At 44.3% G+C, this 20,142-nt stretch overlaps 1 protein-coding gene across 1 annotated transcript; it reads left to right on the forward strand.

Annotated features, from left to right (window-relative positions):
- The first annotated feature begins 7,397 nt into the window (after positions 1-7,397).
- LOC131250622 (uncharacterized) lies at positions 7,398-18,491 on the forward strand. Its single transcript, XM_058250909.1, has 2 exons — positions 7,398-7,631; positions 18,237-18,491. The coding sequence occupies exons 1-2, from the start codon at positions 7,398-7,400 to the stop codon at positions 18,489-18,491; spliced, it is 489 nt and encodes a 162-aa protein (XP_058106892.1).
- The last annotated feature ends 1,651 nt before the right edge of the window (positions 18,492-20,142 follow it).

The raw sequence follows: 20,142 nt of genomic DNA on the forward strand, positions 1-20,142 counted from the left end.
CAGATCACACCATAAACATAGTCCTGGCATAGATCTACTATTAGGGAACTTGTTTCATGATGTAGGTGAGAAATGGACCTTCCTAAGGGCCCTATTTGTCAAAAATAGGCACCATTTGGCTATAACCTAAGTACACCATGGCCCTGGGGCCATTTACATCACTTTTGAGCCTATATAAGGCCCTTAAACCACCCCTCTCTCATTTCATACGAATTTCTTAAACCCTAAGTGAGAGAAGAGAGAAAAGAGGAGAAAAAAGTGAGGAGTAAAGAGAGAGATAGGGAGATCGTTGCTGGGATTCACTCCCACTACTCCACGGGCTGAATCACTCCTCCCGTTTCGCTACACCATCGTTTCCAACTATGATTTGAGCAAGGAATCGTAACCCTAATATTGTTTTAGAAATCCAAATAGAGGAATTGATGAAATGCCTAACCTATCTCGATGTTTAGGTACCGTTGTTCTATATTCGGGAATGTAGGATTCAAACCGAGTTCGAAATGAGCAAACCGATGAAAGGTGCGGATTATAAATATTTAGGTTATGGTTTTCAAGGCTTTGAATGTCAACAATGATTTATGTCTAACTTGATTACTACCATATGATCTTAGTTACAATGTATTCGATAAACTATACATGTGTGTGAACTATGTGAATATGTAATGCATTCCATGTGTTTGTTGAAAGGTTTGAATGAAAGTGCGATTCTGGTTTATGCTTGCCATTACTATTAATCTAGCATACATGTTTTTTATATGTACGACAACTCCTTTGTGAAAGGATTTGCCATAATATATGTCATAACTAATTAGTTCACGATGTAGTAATGTGTAGCCTAAGTGTTTAATAAAATGACTAAATGAGAAATTGTTTGATGAATCATTTTTAATAAGGGTATTGAGATAGGATTCTCAACTACCTTATCCATATCTATAATTTCCTTTATGTAATATAAATTGCCACTATATGATTTATGCATGAAATGCATATGTATATTAACATATTCAATGTGTTTGATAAAACGCTCAAATGAGAATTGTGTTTGAATTGTTTGTTAAATGCTATTATGATTAACATATGTGACTACCGATTGTATTTGAGTATGATTGGGACTACTGCATAGTCTAGGCAATCGGTAACGGTTTCTGATTAAGTGGCCGAACTGGTTTCACCACAATGGATACGTTTGATGAATCTGAGCCGTACGGTGATTGTCGACAATGGTTAGGCCACGTGGAGTGCTTATGCGTACCAGGTCGATTAATTCAGTGTATGACCATACCAATCGAACTTGTCAAATAACACGATCAGCCTATTATGTGTTCATCATGTATGGACGCCACTGCTTGAATCTAAGGTACCACTTACAAATGTAAAGCCTGTTTCAACCATGGTACCATGATCTGCTAAGACTCATGAGTCGGGCATGGCAGTGTATGAGACATCGTGGTTGAACTGTTAGCCTACGCTGGGGTGACAAGCCTCCCCGTAGTGACCGGTGAGCAACCCAAACTCGTGAGCTAAATATGGTGGTGTATGGGACACCGTATTCAAGCTATCGCCATACGCTAAGGTGACGAGCCTTCCGTAGTGACCTCGAGTATAAAAACTTGAATTTACCTATCCAATGTTTTCATTAGGGGTGACGCCCTATAACTTGCCTATCGTATGTGACTAACTAGGATTGACGAAACTAGATATATCCCTGCTTGGGTTAATGATATAAAGGGAGGTACCTTAGCTTCCTGAATCTGCTGTATGAATCAACCTAATTAATTACTTGGTTAATATGACCATACACCGCATTGCACGTGCTTTGGTGATGAAGCACACGTTTAGGGAGTTTGCCATGCACGATCGTTAGATGAAGTCATTGAGGGAGTGCAGGCGAGGGCATGCATCATTACTGCATATCATTCCTGCATTAACAAGAGTAACTAGGAAGTGATTGCTGTATTGCTTTATCATTACTGCTTGATCGAATTGATAACATGTTAACTTTTGCCTTATAGTACCACTAATTTGATCACTCACTCCCACTCTGGGATGGTGTTTTAAAACACTAACCAAACTCTGATTTAGATGCAGGTTCCGATGAGGCTTACGTAATAGAGCTAGATTTCTTGGATGAGAGGAGGAGCTCTCCTATGTGCAACTCTCAGGCGGGTCTATGTAGACCTAGAGCTGCATCTCTGGGATTACAGGGTTACATAGATTAGTTGAATAGTTACATCTTGATATTTTGTAAATTTTGGTTCAACACTCGTATATATTCAGCCTGGAACAGATTTATACTTCGAATGGTGAAATACTTTCATGTTATAATACTAATACCTAAGTCTTTCTCTTGCTTAATTTAATTGCACCTAGAGAATGATATGTTATTTTATTATAATCCCACTTAAATTTAATGCGCTAATATGGACAACATTTAAACATCATTATCTATGTTGCAAAAGTGATGCATCAGATCTCGGGAGTTGAGCTCTTGCTCGACCCTCGAAATTCGGGGTGTTACAAGTTGGTATCAGAGCATGATTTGGATTAAAATGGACCTGGGTTATGGTAACACGATGCACTCTGACGCACTTCGACTTAGGAGGGGGGGTGAAAAATGTAGAAATGACTGTAGGATCCCAAGGTTATGCCAACAGGCGAAATTGGCCATTGAAATGTGACCCGTACGCGTTCGAGAACCTATGAAATGATCTCGATTCCTTCTTAGGCTATCAATCGATGGGTTTAAACTATTAGTTAGCGAGTCCCAAACTTGAAACACGTCAAAAGGCATGAATATGTGTGAAATGGACCACAGAAATGCATTACACGAACGTAAGGGTCCATACCATAAATTTCAGTAGGACTCAGGGGGTCCCCCTCATCATTCCAGAACCCCGAGAGGGGGAGGCCACCAACCCCAGGTGGCGGCACCGCCACCAGTCCAAAGGACTGCGGCGGCACCGCTCGGTCGGCGGCCCGGTGCGCCCACCTACAGCGGGCCGCGGTGGGCTGGTGGTTTCGGTGGCCCACCGCCCTCACCCACATTTGTGGGGCCCTGTTTTCGTGTAGGGCCACTCTATTTCTCCCCCTTTGGGCCCTCCTATTCCATTTCACTCCCATTTCAAGCTCCAGACCCCTCCAAAATCCCATTTTCCCTCTCAAATCTCCATTCCATACACTCAAGCTTCTTCTTTTTCTACATTACACACCCATCCTCCACCATTCTCTCAAACCCATCTCCTACGACCTTCCATCTCTCCTATTTCTCCTCATTTGAGCACATAAACCCATCTTTGTGTCTCAAAATCCCTAAACTTTCCCATTCACTTCAATATCCAAGCTTTCTCACTTCCATGACGCTCTTCGAGCTAGTTGTTGCCATATTCTCGCTCTCAATGCTCCTTTCCCTTATGGGAAAGAAGAGGGCATCCGTGGATGAAGCCGGGCCTAGCTGCCTAACCCGTTTAAGGAAGAAAATGGGCGCCAAAGCAAGCACGAGTGCCGAACGAGAGAGAAGTTGAAAACAGGATCTTGACCAGCAAATCCCTATTGAAAGATCACTACCGGCGGGCATCGAATTAGGTAGGTTCCATAACCGAAAAGTTATATTCGAGGCTCATGTGGATGAAAGGCTTTTCAAGTTGTACCTAATGATGGACATGCTCTTGGAAAATGGATGGGGTCCCATATTTGAGGGAAATACCTATGTGAGTGAAGGAGTAATGCATGCCTTCTATGCTCATATACGGGACCCACTATTAGAGCCTTTTCAGTTTACTATTCATTTGGGATGAGAGGAGGCCATAGTCAATGTAGACAAGATAGCTCGCATCATGGGTATGGAGCGTGGACTTGTACATGCTGGCGAGACAAACCTCATTAGTGACGAGAAAGGAATCGCCGCACCCATTTTCTTTGCGGCCAGCATGAGCGTTGGAGGTAAGGAAATAACCTTGCATCGACCAAAATAACAAATGCTTCTTGCCTGCTCCACCACATATTTACGTATAACGTATATCACAGGTAGAGTAATCGCACGGAGTGTACTCGGCTCATGGTGGATTTCTTATACAGAGCTGGTCAGGGAGACAAGCTATGCTTGCCTACATTTATCTTGTCTCAGATTATGGGTACTTCATGATCTACATGGGGAGATGCCTCACTTCCCCTTGGTCGACTTATTTGTAACATCACTCAAAATTTCAGCTTCCGACTTCATATGGAGAACCACGCCCTGATTCATATCATCAGTGACACTACACTCAACAATAGGGGCATAGGCCCTAGGTAGCAACAAGCAAGGCTCGATGAGTATGAGGCTCAGATAGAAGAAGAAGAAGAAAGTAATGAAGAAGAGGAAGAAAATGAAATAGAGGAAGGAAGTGAGAAGGAAGGAAGTGTGGGGGAAGGTAGTGATGAAGGGGGAAGTAATAAGGAAGGGTAGGAAGAGGAAGAAGAGGAGGCCTAAGATCTACATAGGGAGCCTCCTACTGCTACATTTGACGACCTCCATGCTCGGGCTGCCCTAAAAGCCCACATGGCCAGGATTGAGGAGAATCAGACGTATCTGAAATAGAAATTTAAGAAGATGTCACATACCTTGAAGACTCTCCTGTGCTGTATACAGGACAAGGGTGCACCTCCGCCTTCTCCAGAGTCAGATGACTAGTCATATGTTGTAATCATCTTTAGGTTCTCCTTGTTTCTTGTTTTCCTTTGTAGTAGCCTTGGTAGGCTTAGTTGGATATTGGTGTGCTTAGTGTTTAAAGCTTTTGTTAGATTAGCTCACATGCATCTTCTGTCATGATCCATGTAAGACTACATCTCATGTATTGTGACAATTTTGGTTAAATGAAATGCAAGAGGTTTCTTTTGATTTGGAATGTGTAAAATGCTTAAAATTGAGTGTTGTTATTCAAAATCTTACACATGTTGCACCCTATGTTGTATATAGGGAAGCCTCCGAAAACCACTCAGAGTACGACACGTTTTGCACTTGACGGATCGATTGACAGGGCATCTCCCCTGAACGATAGCCAGTCGGACCTTATCCTGAGCCTTAATTTTGAGACAATACCGAATTCTCAGCCAGTCACTGGCCCCACTAATGGGCCAACACCTTGTGCACCACCAGTTCTAGAACAAAAATGTGCGTCTACATCGATGCCACATGTACCTCAGTCGGCTCCTCCTCCTGATAGGTTGGAGCAAATGATATTTTTGATGTAGCAGCAGCAACAGCTTTTGGCCACTATTATGGGGGCCATTGTCCAGAACATGAATGTGGTCCTGCCTGCACCATCTATTCAGCCTATTAGAAATATGAATACTAGCAGCCTTTTTAAGTGTTTCCAACATTTTTGTCCTCCCAACTTTATGGGCACTCACCGACCCGAGGAAGCCAAATACTGGCTAGATCGCATCTCTAAGATGTTGAACCCACTACAATGCACTGAGGCAGAGCAAGTTAAGTTGGTTACCTATATGTTTGAGAAGGAGGCTAGTCTATGATGGGACAGTATCCTACGAACAATTCCCATAGGACACGTGTGGACGTCGGATGCATTTGAGACTCCCTTCAATGGAAAGTATTTCCCCCTCACTGTAATGAAAAGGAGGGTGAGTTCCTTCGCCTCTGATAGGGAGGAATGACTGTGTCAGAATAAGAGAACAGATTTACAGAGCTAGCTAGATATGCTCCTCTGATCTTAGCAGATGAGCCGATGAAAATGTAACATTTTCAGATAGTCGGCGGCCTGATATCCACATGAAGATGTGTTGAACTAGCATTCCCAACTATGCCGAGCAAGTGAACATGTCCCTACGAGCTGAGTAGGATGGAGACAGGCTGTCTCACACATGTTTACCAATGGGCCCGAGGCCTCAACCTGATTTGCTGAATCGACTGTTCCTCGGTAAGAGGCCACGTGCAGATTCGCCTCCCAGGCTTATCGCTCCACCGACCCAGCCGAGGCAATCAGATCTGTGGTGCACCTATTGTAAGAGGATGAGCCATACAGACACCTACTATTTTACCAAGATGAGGGACAATGGTTTTACACCACCTTAGAAGATCAACCGTCAGCTACGATAAGCAATATTAGCTCCACCTTTGCGATTGGCACTACCAGCACAGCCATTTTTCAGACCACCTTTACCTCGAAATAGGTCACCTCAATGACCTATGGCAGTGTAACCCAATCATTCTCAACAGGCATGTGTACATGCACTGGCAGCTGAAGCATCCGAGTCAGCAACTGCAGCACCATTGGCCTTTAAAGTCACCGCCCATATTCAAGGTACACATGTATTCCTGTTGGTGGACACCAGGTCCACTATATCGATAGTATCATGCTCTACGGTCAAGCGTTTGGGGTTGAACACTACCCTTATGGTTGGGGTGAGAGTCCTTACCACAACAGAGACTTTCTCCGACGCTACTAAGTTTTATAAAGATTGGCCAATAGACTTTGGGAGCAGAACAGTGTGCATTGACCTGATTGTCACCCCGCTGCATCATTGTGACGTCATCCTTGGTAGAGATTGGTGACAACCCATGGACCTGAGGGCATAACCTTTACTTTCCCAGTTCAGGTCAATTGGCCCTACCGTATAAGTTGTTACTCTTCCTTATTAGAGAATGTTGATGACCCAACACTTGGGGACACGCCTGTAGTCCAAGATTTCACATACGTATTCAGGACGATACCTGGACTACCTCCTTGACGCAAGATCAACTTTGTGATCCACCTTGTGCCTAGTGCGACACCCATTTCTTTACCAAGGTATCGCATACCTCCATGTGAAATGGAGGAATTGAGGAGACAGATTGATGATTTGTTGGATGCAGGTTTTATACGACCTAGCATATCTCTTTAGGGAGCACCTATTTTATTTGTAAAGAAGAAGGATGGATCGCTGCGATTGTATATTGATTTTCGTAGGTTGAACCATGTGACAGTGAAGAACAAGTATCCTTTACCCAGGATAGATGATCTGTTCGACCAGTTGAAAGGGACATGATATTTCTCTAAGATCGACATGCAGTCAGGGTATCATCAGCTGCATGTTAGTGATGAAGACGTGTAGAAAATAACATTCAGAACCAGTTTTGGGCATTATGAGTTTCTCGTGATGTCCTTCGAACTTACGAATGCACCGGCTGTATTCATGGACCTCATGAACAGGGTGTTTTGGCCGTATTTATATCGGTTCATCATCGTATTTATAGATGATATTTTGATATACTCTAAGAGCTGAAAGGATCATGAAGAACACCTCCGAATAGTTTCGATACTCTCAAGAAGAATTAGTTATTTGCTCAGTACTGAAAATGCGACTTCTAGAAGGAAGAAGTCAAGTTTCTGGGACATGTAGTGTCCAAGGAAGGTATTGCCATGGACCTTGCCAAGATGACCATGGTACAGGACTGGGAACAACCTGGTTCGGTTACAGAAGTGAGGAGTTTCCTCGGCCTTGTAGGCTACTATCGCAGGTTCATTAAAGACTTTTCCAAGATAGCCAGGCCGTTGTTTCAACTCACTCGGAAGGATCTTAAGTTTGCTTTGAACGAGAAAGCCGAAGCAGCTTTTCAGGAATTAAAGGACAGGCTGACGTCCACACCTGTGCTAGTATTGCCAGAGCAAGGGGTCAGATATACTATATACATTGACGCGTCTCATGTTGGTTTGAGTTGTGTCCTTATGCAAAAAGGATAGAGTGATTGTCCATGCATCATGACAGTTGAGGAAACATGAAGAAAACTACTCTATGCACAACCTAGAATTAGTAGCAGTTATCTTCGCATTAAAGATCGATATTATCAGGCGTCGACTTGTTGCAGCCTAGAGCAGACAGAAGAGTTACGCCAATACCCGACGATGACAGTTGAAATTCGAAGTTAGGGACCATGTGTTTCTTAAGGTTTTCCCCATGAAGGGAGTCCTTCAATTTGGCAAGAAAGGAAAACTCACACCGTGATTTATTGGGCCATTCCAGATTCTAGATCGAGTGGGTGTGGTAGTATACCGCCTTGCTTTGCCCACACCACTCACTGACGTAAACAACGTATTTCACGTGTCCATGTTGAAGAAATACGTTCCTGATCCCACTCACATTATCAAGTGGGAGCAAGTGCAGCTAAGTGAGGATGCTACTTATGTATTGCGACCAACACGTATTCTGGATAGGAAGGAATAGGTGCTACGCAGCAAAGTTATCCCACTTATGAAAATATTATGGACTCACCACACTGAGGAAGAGGCTACTTAGGAAACAGAAGCCGAAGTCTGTAAGAACTACCCTTAGATCCTCGAGGAGCACGAGAAAGTACTAATTTCAGGGATGAAATTTTTCTTTAAAGGGGGTAGATTGTAACGTCTCGAAAAAATCCGTATTAAGACCCGAGTACCACCTTAGGCAGAAATCCTTAAAGACCGCATATTGTGGAAATTAGATGAAAATTAACTAAGTACTAAACTAAATTAATCAGTGGATTAGCTTGGACCACTATCTATACAAATTGTAAGACGTAAAACCATGAAAATTGTTAGCTCAACGTTACTTGGAAACCTCGGGGAAATCCCAAAACCCAGTTGCTCTCGGGAGCACATTGAAACTCTGTATTGGACCTGGATTGCACGTTGAAAGTTCGATGACCGTGAAACTATAAGGTTACGACCGTCTATGGGGCTTGACAACCTTCGCGAGAATCGAGCTCAAATAGTATCCAGAAACGCACAACTTGAGCCTTGAGCGAAGTGTGTGAGAAACGCGAATATCTTTAGAAAATGAACTCAAACTTAAGTGAATTGGACCATTCGCTTACGGGCGAAATTGAAGACTTCAGACCGTCAGTTTCTGATCCAACTACACCCATGGATTAGGAAAATTTCCTTGCACTAATCGATATACTTGTGGCCCTGATCGAGGGATGACGACCGTTGATCTGATACAGGTCCTTCGTGACCGATCAGTTTGTCAGATCGCACCATAAACATAGTCCTGGTGTAGATCCATTGTTAAGGAACTTACTTCATGACGTAGGTGAGAAATGGACCTTTCTAAGGGCCCTGTTCGTCAAAAACAGGCACCTTTTGGCTATAACCTAAGTATACCATGGCCCTGGGGCCATTTACATCACTTTTGAGCCTATATAAGGCCCTTAAACCACCCTTCTCACATTCCATACGAATTTCTTAAACCCTAGGTGAGAGAAGAGAGAAAAGAGGAGAAAAAAGTGAGGAGTAAAGAGAGAGATAGGGAGATCGTTGCTGGGATTCACTCCCACTACTCCATGGGCTGAATCACTCCTCCCATTTTGCTACACCATCGTTTCCAACTATGATTTGAGTAAGGAATACTAACCTTAATCTTGTTTTAGAAATCCAAATAGATGAATCAATGAAATAGCTAACCTATCTCGATGTTTAGGTACCGTTGTTCTATATTCGGGAATGTAGGATTCGAACCGAGATCGAAATAAGCAAACCAATGAAAGGTGCGGACTATAAACATTTAAGTTATAGTTTTCAAGGCTTTGAATATCAGCAATGACTTATGTCTGACTTGATTGCTGCCATATGATCTTAGTTATGATGTATCCGATAAACTATACATGTGTGTGAACTATATGAATATGTAATGCATTCCACGTGTTTGTTGAAAGGTTTGAATGAAAGTGCAATTCTGATTTATGCTTTCCTTGACTATTAATCTAGCATACATGTTTGTTGTATGTACGACAACTCCTTTGTGAAAGGATTTTCCATAATATATGCCATAACTAATTTAGTTCACATAGTAATGTGTAGCCTAAGTGTTTGATAAAATGACTAAATGAGAAATTGTTTGATGAATTGTTTTTAATAAGGGTGTTGAGATAGGATTCTCAACTACCTTATGCATATCTATAATTTTCTTCATGTAATATAAATTGCCACTATGTGATTTATACATGAAATGTATACGTATATTAACATGTTCAATGTGTTTGATAAAATGCTCAAATGAGAATTATGTTTGAATTGTTTGTTAAATGATGTTGTGATTAACTTATGTGACTACCTATTGCATTTGAGCATGATTGGGACTACTGCGTAGTCCAGAAATTCAGCAGTGGTTCCTAATTGAGTGGCTAAACTGGTTTCGCCACAATAGATATGTTCGATGAATCTGAGCTGTACGGTGATTGTCGACAGTGGTTAGGCCACGTGGAGTGCTTATGCACTCCATGTCGATTAATTCAGTATACGCTCGTACCAATCGAACTTGTCAAATAATCCGATTGACTTATTGTGTGTTCACCATGTACAGATGCCACCGCTTGAATTTAAGGTTGCGCTTACCAATGTAAAGCCTGTTTCTACCATGGTACCATGATCCACTAAGACTCATGACCAGAGCATGGTGGTGTATGAGACACCGTGGTCAAGCTGTCGGCCTACGCTAGGGTGACGAGCCTCCCCGTAGTGACTAGTGAACAACCCAAACTCGTGGGCCGAATATGGTAGTGTATGGGACACCGTATTCGAGTTGTCGCCCTATACTAAGGTGATGAGCGTAGTGACCTCCATTATAAATACTTGAATTTACCTATCTACTATTTTCATTAGAGGTGATGCCATGCAACTTACCTATCGTATGTGATTAACTAGGATTAACGACCCTAGATGGATCCCTGCTTGGGTTAATGATATAAAGGGAGGTACCTTAGCTTCTTGAATCTGCTGTATGAATAAGCCTAATCAATTACTTGGTTAACACGACCATGCACCGCATTGCATGTGCTTTGGCGAGGAAGTACACATTTAGGGAGTTTTTCATGCGCGATCGTTAGATGAAGTCGCTGAGGGAGTGCAGGTGAGGGCATGCATCATTACTGCATATCATTCCTGCATTAACAAGAGTAACTAGGAAGTGATTGCTGTATTGCTTTATCATTACTACTTGATTGAATTGATAACATGTTAACCTTTGCCTTATAGTACCACTGAGTTGATCACTCACTCCCATTCTAGGAGTGTGTTTTAAAATACCAACTTTAGATTCAGGTTCCAAAGAGGCTTATGTGACAGAGCCGGATTTCTTGGACGAGGAGGAGGAGTTCTCCTACGTGCAGCTCTCAGGCGGGTCTGTGTAGACCTAGAGCTCCGTCTCTACGATTACAAGGTTACATAGATTAGTTGAATAATTACATCTTGATATCTTGTAAAATTTAGATCAACACTTGTGTATATTCACCCCGGAACAGATTCATACTCCGAATGGTGAAATACTTTCGTGTTATAATACTAGTACCTAAGTCTTCCGCTTGCTTAATTTAATTGCACCTAGAGTATGATATGTTATTTTAGTATAATCCCACTCATGTTTAATGCACTAATATGGACAACATTTAGACATCATTATCTATGTTGCATAAGTGATGCATCGGATCTCAGGAGTTGAGCTCTTGCTCGACCCTCGAAATTTGGGGCGTTACAAGTTAGTACCAGAGCATGATTTGGATTAAACTGGACCTGGGTTATGGTAACACGATACACTCTGACGCACTTCGACTTAGGAAGGGGGGTGAAAAATGTAGAAATGACCGTAGGATCCCAAGGTTATGCCAACGGGCGAAATTATCCGTTGAAATGTGACCCGTATACATCCGAGATCCTGTAAAATGATCTTGATTCCTTCTTAGGCCGTCAATTGGCTGGTTTAAACTATTAGTCGGTGAATCCTAAACTTGAAACATGTCAAAAGATGTGAATATGTGCGAAATGGACCGAGGAAATGCATTACACGGACGTAGGGGCCCATACCGTAAATTCCAGTGGGACCCAGGGGTCCCCCACATCATTCCGGAGCCCCGGGAGGGGGAGACCACCGACCCCAGGCGGCGGCACTGCCACCAGTCCAGAGGACCGCGACAACACCACCCGGTCGGCGGCGCGCCGTTCCCACCTCCAGCGGGCCCGTGGTTCTGGCGGCCCACCGCCCTCACCCACATGTGTGGGGGTTTTCATGTGGGGCCACTCTATTTCTCCCCCTTTGGGCCCTCCCATTCCATTTCACTCCCATTTCAAGCTCCAAACCCCTCCAAAATCCCATTTTCCCTCTCAAATCTCCATTCAATACACTCAAGCTTCTTCTTCTTCTACATTACACACCCATCCTACACCATTCTCTCAAACCCATCTCATACAACCTTCCATCTCCCCTATTTCTCCTCATTTGAGCACACAAACCCATCTTTGTGTCTAAAAATTCCTAAACTTTCCCATTCACTTCAATATCTAAGCTTTCTCACTTCCATGGCGCTCTTCGAGCTAGTTGCTACCATATTCTCGCTCTCAATGCTCCTTTCCCTTATGGGAAAGAAGAGGGCATCCGCAGATGAAGCCGGGCCTAGCCGCCCAACTCGTTCAAGGAAGAAGACGGGCATTGAAGAAAGTACGAGCACCGAACGAGAGAGAAGATCAAAACGGGATCTTGACCAGCAAATCCCTATCGAAAAATCACTACCAGCGAGCGTCAAATTAGGTAGGTTCTGTAACCGAAAAGTTGTATTTGAGGCTCATGTGGATGAAAGGCTATGGACATGCTCCTGGAAAATGGATGGGGTCCCATATATGAGGGAAATACCCATGTGAGTGAAGGAGTAGTGTGTGCCTTCTATGCTCATATACGGGACCCACTATTGGAGCCTCTTCAGTTTACCATCCCTTTGGGAAGAGAGGAGGCCATAGTCAATGTAGACATGATAGCTCGCATCATGGGTATGGAGCGTGGACTTGTACATGCTAGCGAGACAAACTTCGCTAGTGAACGAGAAAGGAATTGCAGCACCCATTTTCTTTGCAGCCAGCTTAAGCGGTGGAGGCGAGGAAATAGCCTTGCATCGACCAAAATGACAAATGATTTTCGCTTGCTCCACCACATATTTACGTATAACGTATATCACAGGTGGAGTAACCACAAGGAATGTACTCGGCTCATGGTGGATTTCTTATACAGAGTTGGTTAGGGAGACAAGCTATACCTGCCTACATTTGTCTTGTCTCAGATTGTGGGTACTGCACGATCTACAGGGGGAGATGCCTCACTTCCCTTCGGTCGACTTATTTGTAAGATTGCCCGAAATTTTGGCTTCCAATTCCATATGGAGAACCACGCCCCGATTCATATCATCAATGATGCTACGCTCAACAATATGGGCATAGACCCTAGGCAGTGACAAGCAAGGCTCGATGAGTTGGGGAAGAGATAGAAGAAGAAGAAGAAAGTAGTGAAGAAGAGGAGGAAAATGAAATAGAGGAAGGAAGTGAGAAGGAAGGTAGTGTGGGGGAAGGCAGTGATGAAGAGGGAAGTAATGAGGAAGGGTAAGAAGAGGAAGAAGAGGAGGCCTAAGATCTGTATAAGGTGTAACACCTCGTACCTCTAGTACACGGGTGTTACCTCCTAAAAACCCCCCTAGGGAAAAACCAAGATTTAGTTTACTAGGCGACTTGAACTTCGATGTGTGCAGGATGGGACTTCCAGCTAACATCGAGACCATCCACCGGAGTCAATAGGAGCAAGTTTAACCCGATTCCAGACAATGAGGTAAGACCCAACAAACACCGGAAGTTAATAGAGCTTATAGATAAGTTAATTGAGTCATATTGGAACAATGCACCCACTAGCGGCTCTTGAGAATAAATGAATGTCGACAGAACAATCAGTATACTCTAGAACCCCATTTAACCATTGAAACCAAATATCGAGCCAATCCAACCATTGGGTCGACATGCACCAGCCAAATAAAACCCCAGATGTGTGATACGGCCCACTTGGGCCTCACCTTCACCCTAAACTGGGCTGGGACCCTTGGGTAGGACTCCTGAAGTGAATGAATGGAGTGGATCTATCACAGACATCACAGTGGGCCTCACACGAAATGCGAGTGCACAGTGACGGCAGCGGCTGGTTTGACCAGCGATGACCCACGCCCCATGAAAGAAAAATTAGGAATTTTCTTGCTCGTTTCCCGTTTAAAAACTGTGGGCCTTTCAACCCTAAAGTGACCCACCATGGCCACTTTCTGAGCCATCCAAACTGTCCATTTTATTCGTGGGCCCTGACTGACCAAAACAGTATAGGCTTTCGAGCCCATGCATAGGAATGAGAAGGATCAAGTGAGACCGTTCAAAATCCTTCGTGCGGCAGGGATCTAAGATGGTGGGCCCATCTGCACTACCTGAGTGGCCCAAGATCATAATGATCAGTCAATCCAATCCATCCGTCCATTGAAAGCATATTTTGTCCTTTTCCAAAAATGGCCGGACAACCATCTGTAGCAAGAAAAGGAGAGAGAGAACATTTCCCTTTTTGGTGAATGAATTTTTGACCGTCCGATGGGCCACATAGGATAATCTCAGCCACCCCTTGAGGCAGTGCGAGATGGCAGAGGAGAAATAGCCATTTCGTGAGAAAGTGCCGAGAATCGGACTTTCTCATGTGTGAGAATGAAACACACGTTTACAGCCCAATAAATGGGCCCTGCACTGATTTAGGGCCTCATCTGGACTAATAAGACAGACCGGATCATGGCCATACACATCTGATGGTAATCTGCCATTAGAGGCCAGATCACCTTCTCCGCTAATCCACTCAAACCCAACCGCGAGAAGGGCCCCACCAGACCTGACAAGTTGCTTTTCTGGTGGGCTTGGATGTCATCTATCCATGCTAGCATGTGGATAGGCCCCATGCAAGCCACCCTTCATTCATGACCGTGTAAGGTGGGGTCAGTTTGATCCAACCGACGGGATCTCCCTCCCACGGCTATAAAAGGAAGCCCTGTAGCTCTCAGGGTTCGCATAAGAAGGTGAGAAAGGAGAGAAAGAGAGAAGAAAGAGAGAGAGAAAGAGAAAGAAAACAGAGGAGAAGGTGAGGGCCGTGGGTGCGTTGATTCAGGTAAACCATTTCTTTTTTATTTTGTTTCTGTTAGGCTAGGATGAAACACCTGTGCGAACTAGAGTTAAGCCAACTGATGGCTATGTTTTCAGTTCAAAACAGAGGTCGAAACCATGCCAAGCAATGAGTAGTTTTCGGGCCAAACGCTAGTGAAAACAGGGACCTGTTTTGGGCTGGGACCAAGCCAAACAATGGCTTTGGTTTGAACCTAAAGCTCGGTCTGGACCGAAGCTCTATCTCGGGCTGAGACCGGGCCTAGTGGTGGCTCTATTAAGGCAGGAACCGATCCAAACCATGGACATGTTTTGAGCCGGAAATGGGCTGCAAATCGGGTCTCAAGCTCGACTGCATCAGACCGTGAGTTAGCCTTCCACCTAGTTAAAAACAGTCTTTTAGTGAGACTGTTGCTTGGGCTAAAATGAGCCATGATGATGGACTGTTACCAGCCTCAGACGGGGCCGGGGTCTGGCGTCTATCAGACCATATGGAAGGTTGGAACCTGGCCATGTATCAATCAAAATATGAGTGAAAAATAAGCCCCAACTAGGCCCTGATCTGCACTAGAATCGGGCTTCCAACTCTGCTGCCACAGACCCAAGACAGACCCTCAGCAGGGCTCTGAAATGGACTGGAATCAGGCCCTTCAACAGGCTGTAATAGGGACTAGGAAGGGGCCTTCAATCGGGCCTTGGATTGATGAGAGCAGGATCCTTGCTGGGCCATGTTTGGAGCTGAAAATGTAAACCAATTGGGCCATGAAACAGTGAGAGAACCTGTCCAACGGCTGAGCGTTTTCTGGACAGGGAGAGGCGTAAGTTGCAGGGAAACAGCTCTCACTTGAGCTGAGAGTTGGGCTCCACCAAAATGCAGGTGGGCCGCACCCTGCAACAGCAAGTGGGCTGCACCTTGCATCAGCCCAGGGGCTACACACTGGGGTTTTTCTCAGACCAGGTGGGCCACTCCCATGTAAATCACAGTGGGCCACACCCTACCAACGTAGGCCCTGGAAACCGCAGGTGGGCCTCACTCAAACATCAAGTGGGCTGCATATGTTGGGCCCTCCCAGACGGGCAGCAAAGTCCCTGGACTCAGCATATAATTGCTATTTTAATAAAATCATACATGTACGTGGTGGGCCCCATGTGGGACCCACGTTGATGTATATACCATATAAAGGTGATGGCCCTACGTGGGACCCACGTATGGACGAAACCCACCTTGTACGTGTGTTGAGTGTGGACCATCCAAGGTCTAGACATTGTCCACCTGGACGCATATCCACTCCGTCCACCTATGTTTGCCAGCTGGGTGGGACCTACCTTGCACGTTGTATACGTATGGGGTGTGGGGCCTACCATGATAAATGTATTATGTGCCCACCGTCCAGGAATTGGACTGCGGGAGGCAGCTTGGCTAGAAACTTTGGCAGGTGTACCTCACATCCTACCTGGGACCCACTAGGTGCTCATCTTTGTATATATATAATGTATGTGATTTATAGATATATACTATGTAATATATATAATGTATACATATATACTATGTGATACACATATAATGTATATAATGTATACATATATACTATGTGACGAGCTCATCCATATGGCGGTGGACCACGTATGTGGACCTCACCATGATATAAATGTTTATCTGCATGGTCTGTGCAGTGGATCCCACCAATTAGATAACTATATATTAACGTCGGGAGGCCACCTTTGGGCCCACTTTGATAGGTCAGGTCAGGCCCGAGTTGAGCCCACTCATTGGGACAAGTGTTGTTGGGCTTAGACTCCTCTCAAATGAGAGCCAGACCATCATGATTTGGGCCATTCAACCAACCATTGGTGTTCTAGAACTTTAGAACTTATCAGCTAATGCAAGGGATTTCTCTAGGGATCTGTTCAAGTGACATGGTGGCGCTAGCTTCTCAAGAGAACTCATACCAAGGGATGTCCTATAACATATCTGGTGATGATTTCCTCCCCTTAAGCTTTCCCTTCCTAACTAGACTAAGAATGGTAGTTTTATAAATTTTAAACAGCTAGCTAGACTCATGATAAATTCGGTGTGGAAATGGACCACATTTACTTGACTTGTCTCAATTAACAAAATGATTCACATGCTTACTATTGTTTAGACTCTTGGTTATGTACATTGAACTGCTTAGGTGGATAATCTAACCATTCATGCCATGTATCTTATGATTAACCCAATTATTGTGACTTAATGAAGCATATGTACTGTTTCCTCATTTCCTATTCATGATAAGATCTATTTTGCTATTATGATGATGTGACACACCTATTGTTGGAATCTCTCCATGGGAAGTCCTAGAAAAGGAGAGTCCGTGCTTGGGGTGTAACTCGACTAGTTGTGACGTAAGTAGACCCCCAACGTGGAGGTTGTCTGATTGACCACGTGTTGGTAGGTTCCACACACACACACACACACACACACACACACACACACTAAGGCAACAACCTCATGGGCAAGGGATGGTGGTCATGGGACACTATGCTCGAGTCGTCAGCCTACGTTGGGCCATGTACTCCCCATAGTAACCGTGAGCATACTTAATTTGGCTAGTCGCAATTGGACTAATGACAGTTTGGTTAATCATGCATACATTGCATTCGGGCGATGACGGATGACTGATTCTAGATGTTGTAGCACATGCCCAATAGGATTTAGTTGGGGTATTGTTTCGCTAGCTCCCAGACTATCGAATCGACCCACTTTTAGTGAGTTTGGCACTACGCATGTACTATGTACTTACGCTTGTTACCAGCCACATTGCATGGGTTTTCCCCAAAAGCCAACTGGATGAGCATCCCCAGTTGATGTGCACTCATACATCCATGCATTTAATAAGATCACATTCCTGTATTGTTTTGCATGCTATGTTGTTTTATGCTACCTCTTGCTTAGGGTGACGGTGTATAATCTTGAGGGGAGATCACACTGAGTTGGTCACTCATTCATCAATATTCAACCGTACAGAGGACGCAGGTATAGAAGTTAATGGGTACGCGACAGACTTGGAGGTGGTGGCTGTTGATGAGGAGCTATACAACGAAGAGCTGCATCAGGAGATGGCCACCTATTTTGGGTTGAATTAGTAGATTAGCCCCTTATCTTTATTTCAGTACATTTAAAATGCGACAAACTTGAGGCTTTGTAATTGGCCCCCCAGCTGAGTGGGCCAAAATATTGTTCCCATTTTAAATCACATCTATACTATGCTTTATTCCTGTAATGCACTTTGATTTATTGATTACCGCTATTTGCAGTTAACTCCTGAGTTTTTGGAACGTGAGACATGTACTTGGGTTCTGAAAATTAGGGCGTTACATAAGGAGCCTCCTACTACTACACATGATGACTGCCATGATCAGGTCACCCTGGAAGCCTGCATGGCCAGTATTGAGGAGAATCAGGCATATCTGAAATGGAAATTCAAGAAGATGTTGCGTACCTTGAAGACTCGCTTGTGCTGTATGCAGGACAAGGGTGCGCCTCCGCCTTCTCCAAAATCGGACGACTAGTCATATGTTGTAATTGTCTTTGGGTTCTCCTTGTTTCTTATTTTCCTTTGTAGTAGCCTTAGTAGGCTTAGTTGGATGTTAGTGTGCTCAGTGTTTAAAGCTTTTGTTAGATTAGTTCACATGCATCTTCTGTCATGATCCATGTAAGACTACATCTCATGTATTGTGACAATTTTGGTTAAATGAAATGCATGAGGCTTCTTTTGATTTGGAATATGTAGAATGCTTGGAAAATTGAGTGTTGTTATTCAAAATCTTACACATGTTGCACCCTATGTTGTATATAAGGATTGCTTCCGAAAACCACTCAGAGTACGACATGTCTTGCACTTGATGGATTGATTGACGGGGCACCTCCCCTGAATGATAGCCAGTCGAACCCTAGCCTGGGCCCAAATTTTGAGATAATGTTGAATTCTCAGCCACCACTGGCCCTACTAATGGGCCAACACCTTGTGCACCACACATACCTCAGTCGGCTTCTCCTCCTGATAGGTTGGAGAAAATGATATTTTTGATGCAGCAGCAATAATATTTTTTGGCCATTATTGCATGGGCCGTTGCCCAGAACATGAATGTGGTCCCGCCTGCTGGAAATATGGATACTAGCGGCCTTTTTGAGTGCTTCCAGCGTTTCCATCCTCCCACCTTTGCGGACACTCACAGACCCGAGGAAGCCTAATACTGGCTAGATCGCATCTCTAAGATGTTGAAGCTGCTACACTGCACTGACGCAGAGCAAGTTAAGCTGGTCACCTATATGTTCGAGAATGAGGCTAGTCTATGGTGGGACAGTATCCAACGGACAATTCCTTTAGGACACGTGTGGACATGGGATGCATTTGAGACTTGCTGCCATGGAAAGTATTTCCCCCTTACTTACTGTAATGAAAAGGAGGGTGAGTTCCTTGGCCTCCGACGGGGAGGAATGATCGTGCTAGAATATGAGAACAAATTTACGGAGCTAGCCAGGTATGCTCCTTTAATCCTAGCAGATGAGTTGATGAAAATGCAGCATTTTTCAGATGGTCTGCGGCCCGATATCGCACGAAGATGTATTGCGCTAGTATTCCCAACTATGCTGAGCTAGTGAACATGTCCCTGTGAGCTGAGCAGGATGGAGATAGGCTATCTCATGCATGTTTACCAATGGGCCCGAGGCCTCGACTTGATTTGCCGAATCGACCGTTCCTCGACAAGAGGCCACGTGCAGATTCACCTCTCAGGCTTATGGCTCTACTGACCCAGCCAAGGTGATCAGATCTGTGGTGCACCCCCTGTAAGAGGATGTGCCATATAGACACCTACTGTTTTACTAAGATGAGGGACAATGGTTTTACACCACCTCAGAAGATCAACCGTTAGCTATCACAAGCTATATTAGCTCCACCTTTGTGATCGGCACTGCCAGCATAGCCATTTTTCAGACCACCTATACCCAAAATAGGCTGCCTCAACGACCTATGACAGTGCAACTCAATCGTTCTCAACAGGCACGTGTACATGCACTGGCAGCTGAAGCATTCGAGTCAGCAGCTGCAACACCTTTGGCCTTTGAAGTCACTGCCCATATTCAAGGTACACCTACATTCCTGTTTGTGGATACCAGGTCCACTATATCGATAGTATCATGCTCTACGGTCAAGCATTT

Source organism: Magnolia sinica, chromosome 7, assembly GCF_029962835.1.
Source record: "Magnolia sinica isolate HGM2019 chromosome 7, MsV1, whole genome shotgun sequence".
Classification (NCBI taxonomy): domain Eukaryota; kingdom Viridiplantae; phylum Streptophyta; class Magnoliopsida; order Magnoliales; family Magnoliaceae; genus Magnolia; species Magnolia sinica.

What these genes read in the sequence shown, in the direction of transcription:
- LOC131250622 (XM_058250909.1), top strand. Translation starts at nt 7,398, where the DNA reads ATGGACCTTGCCAAGATGACCATGGTACAGGACTGGGAACAACCTGGT. An exon ending in TGACGTCCACACCTGTGCTA is followed by an intron (nt 7,632 to 18,236) that starts GTATTGCCAGAG and finishes CGCTATTTGCAG; the next exon opens with TTAACTCCTGAGTTTTTGGA.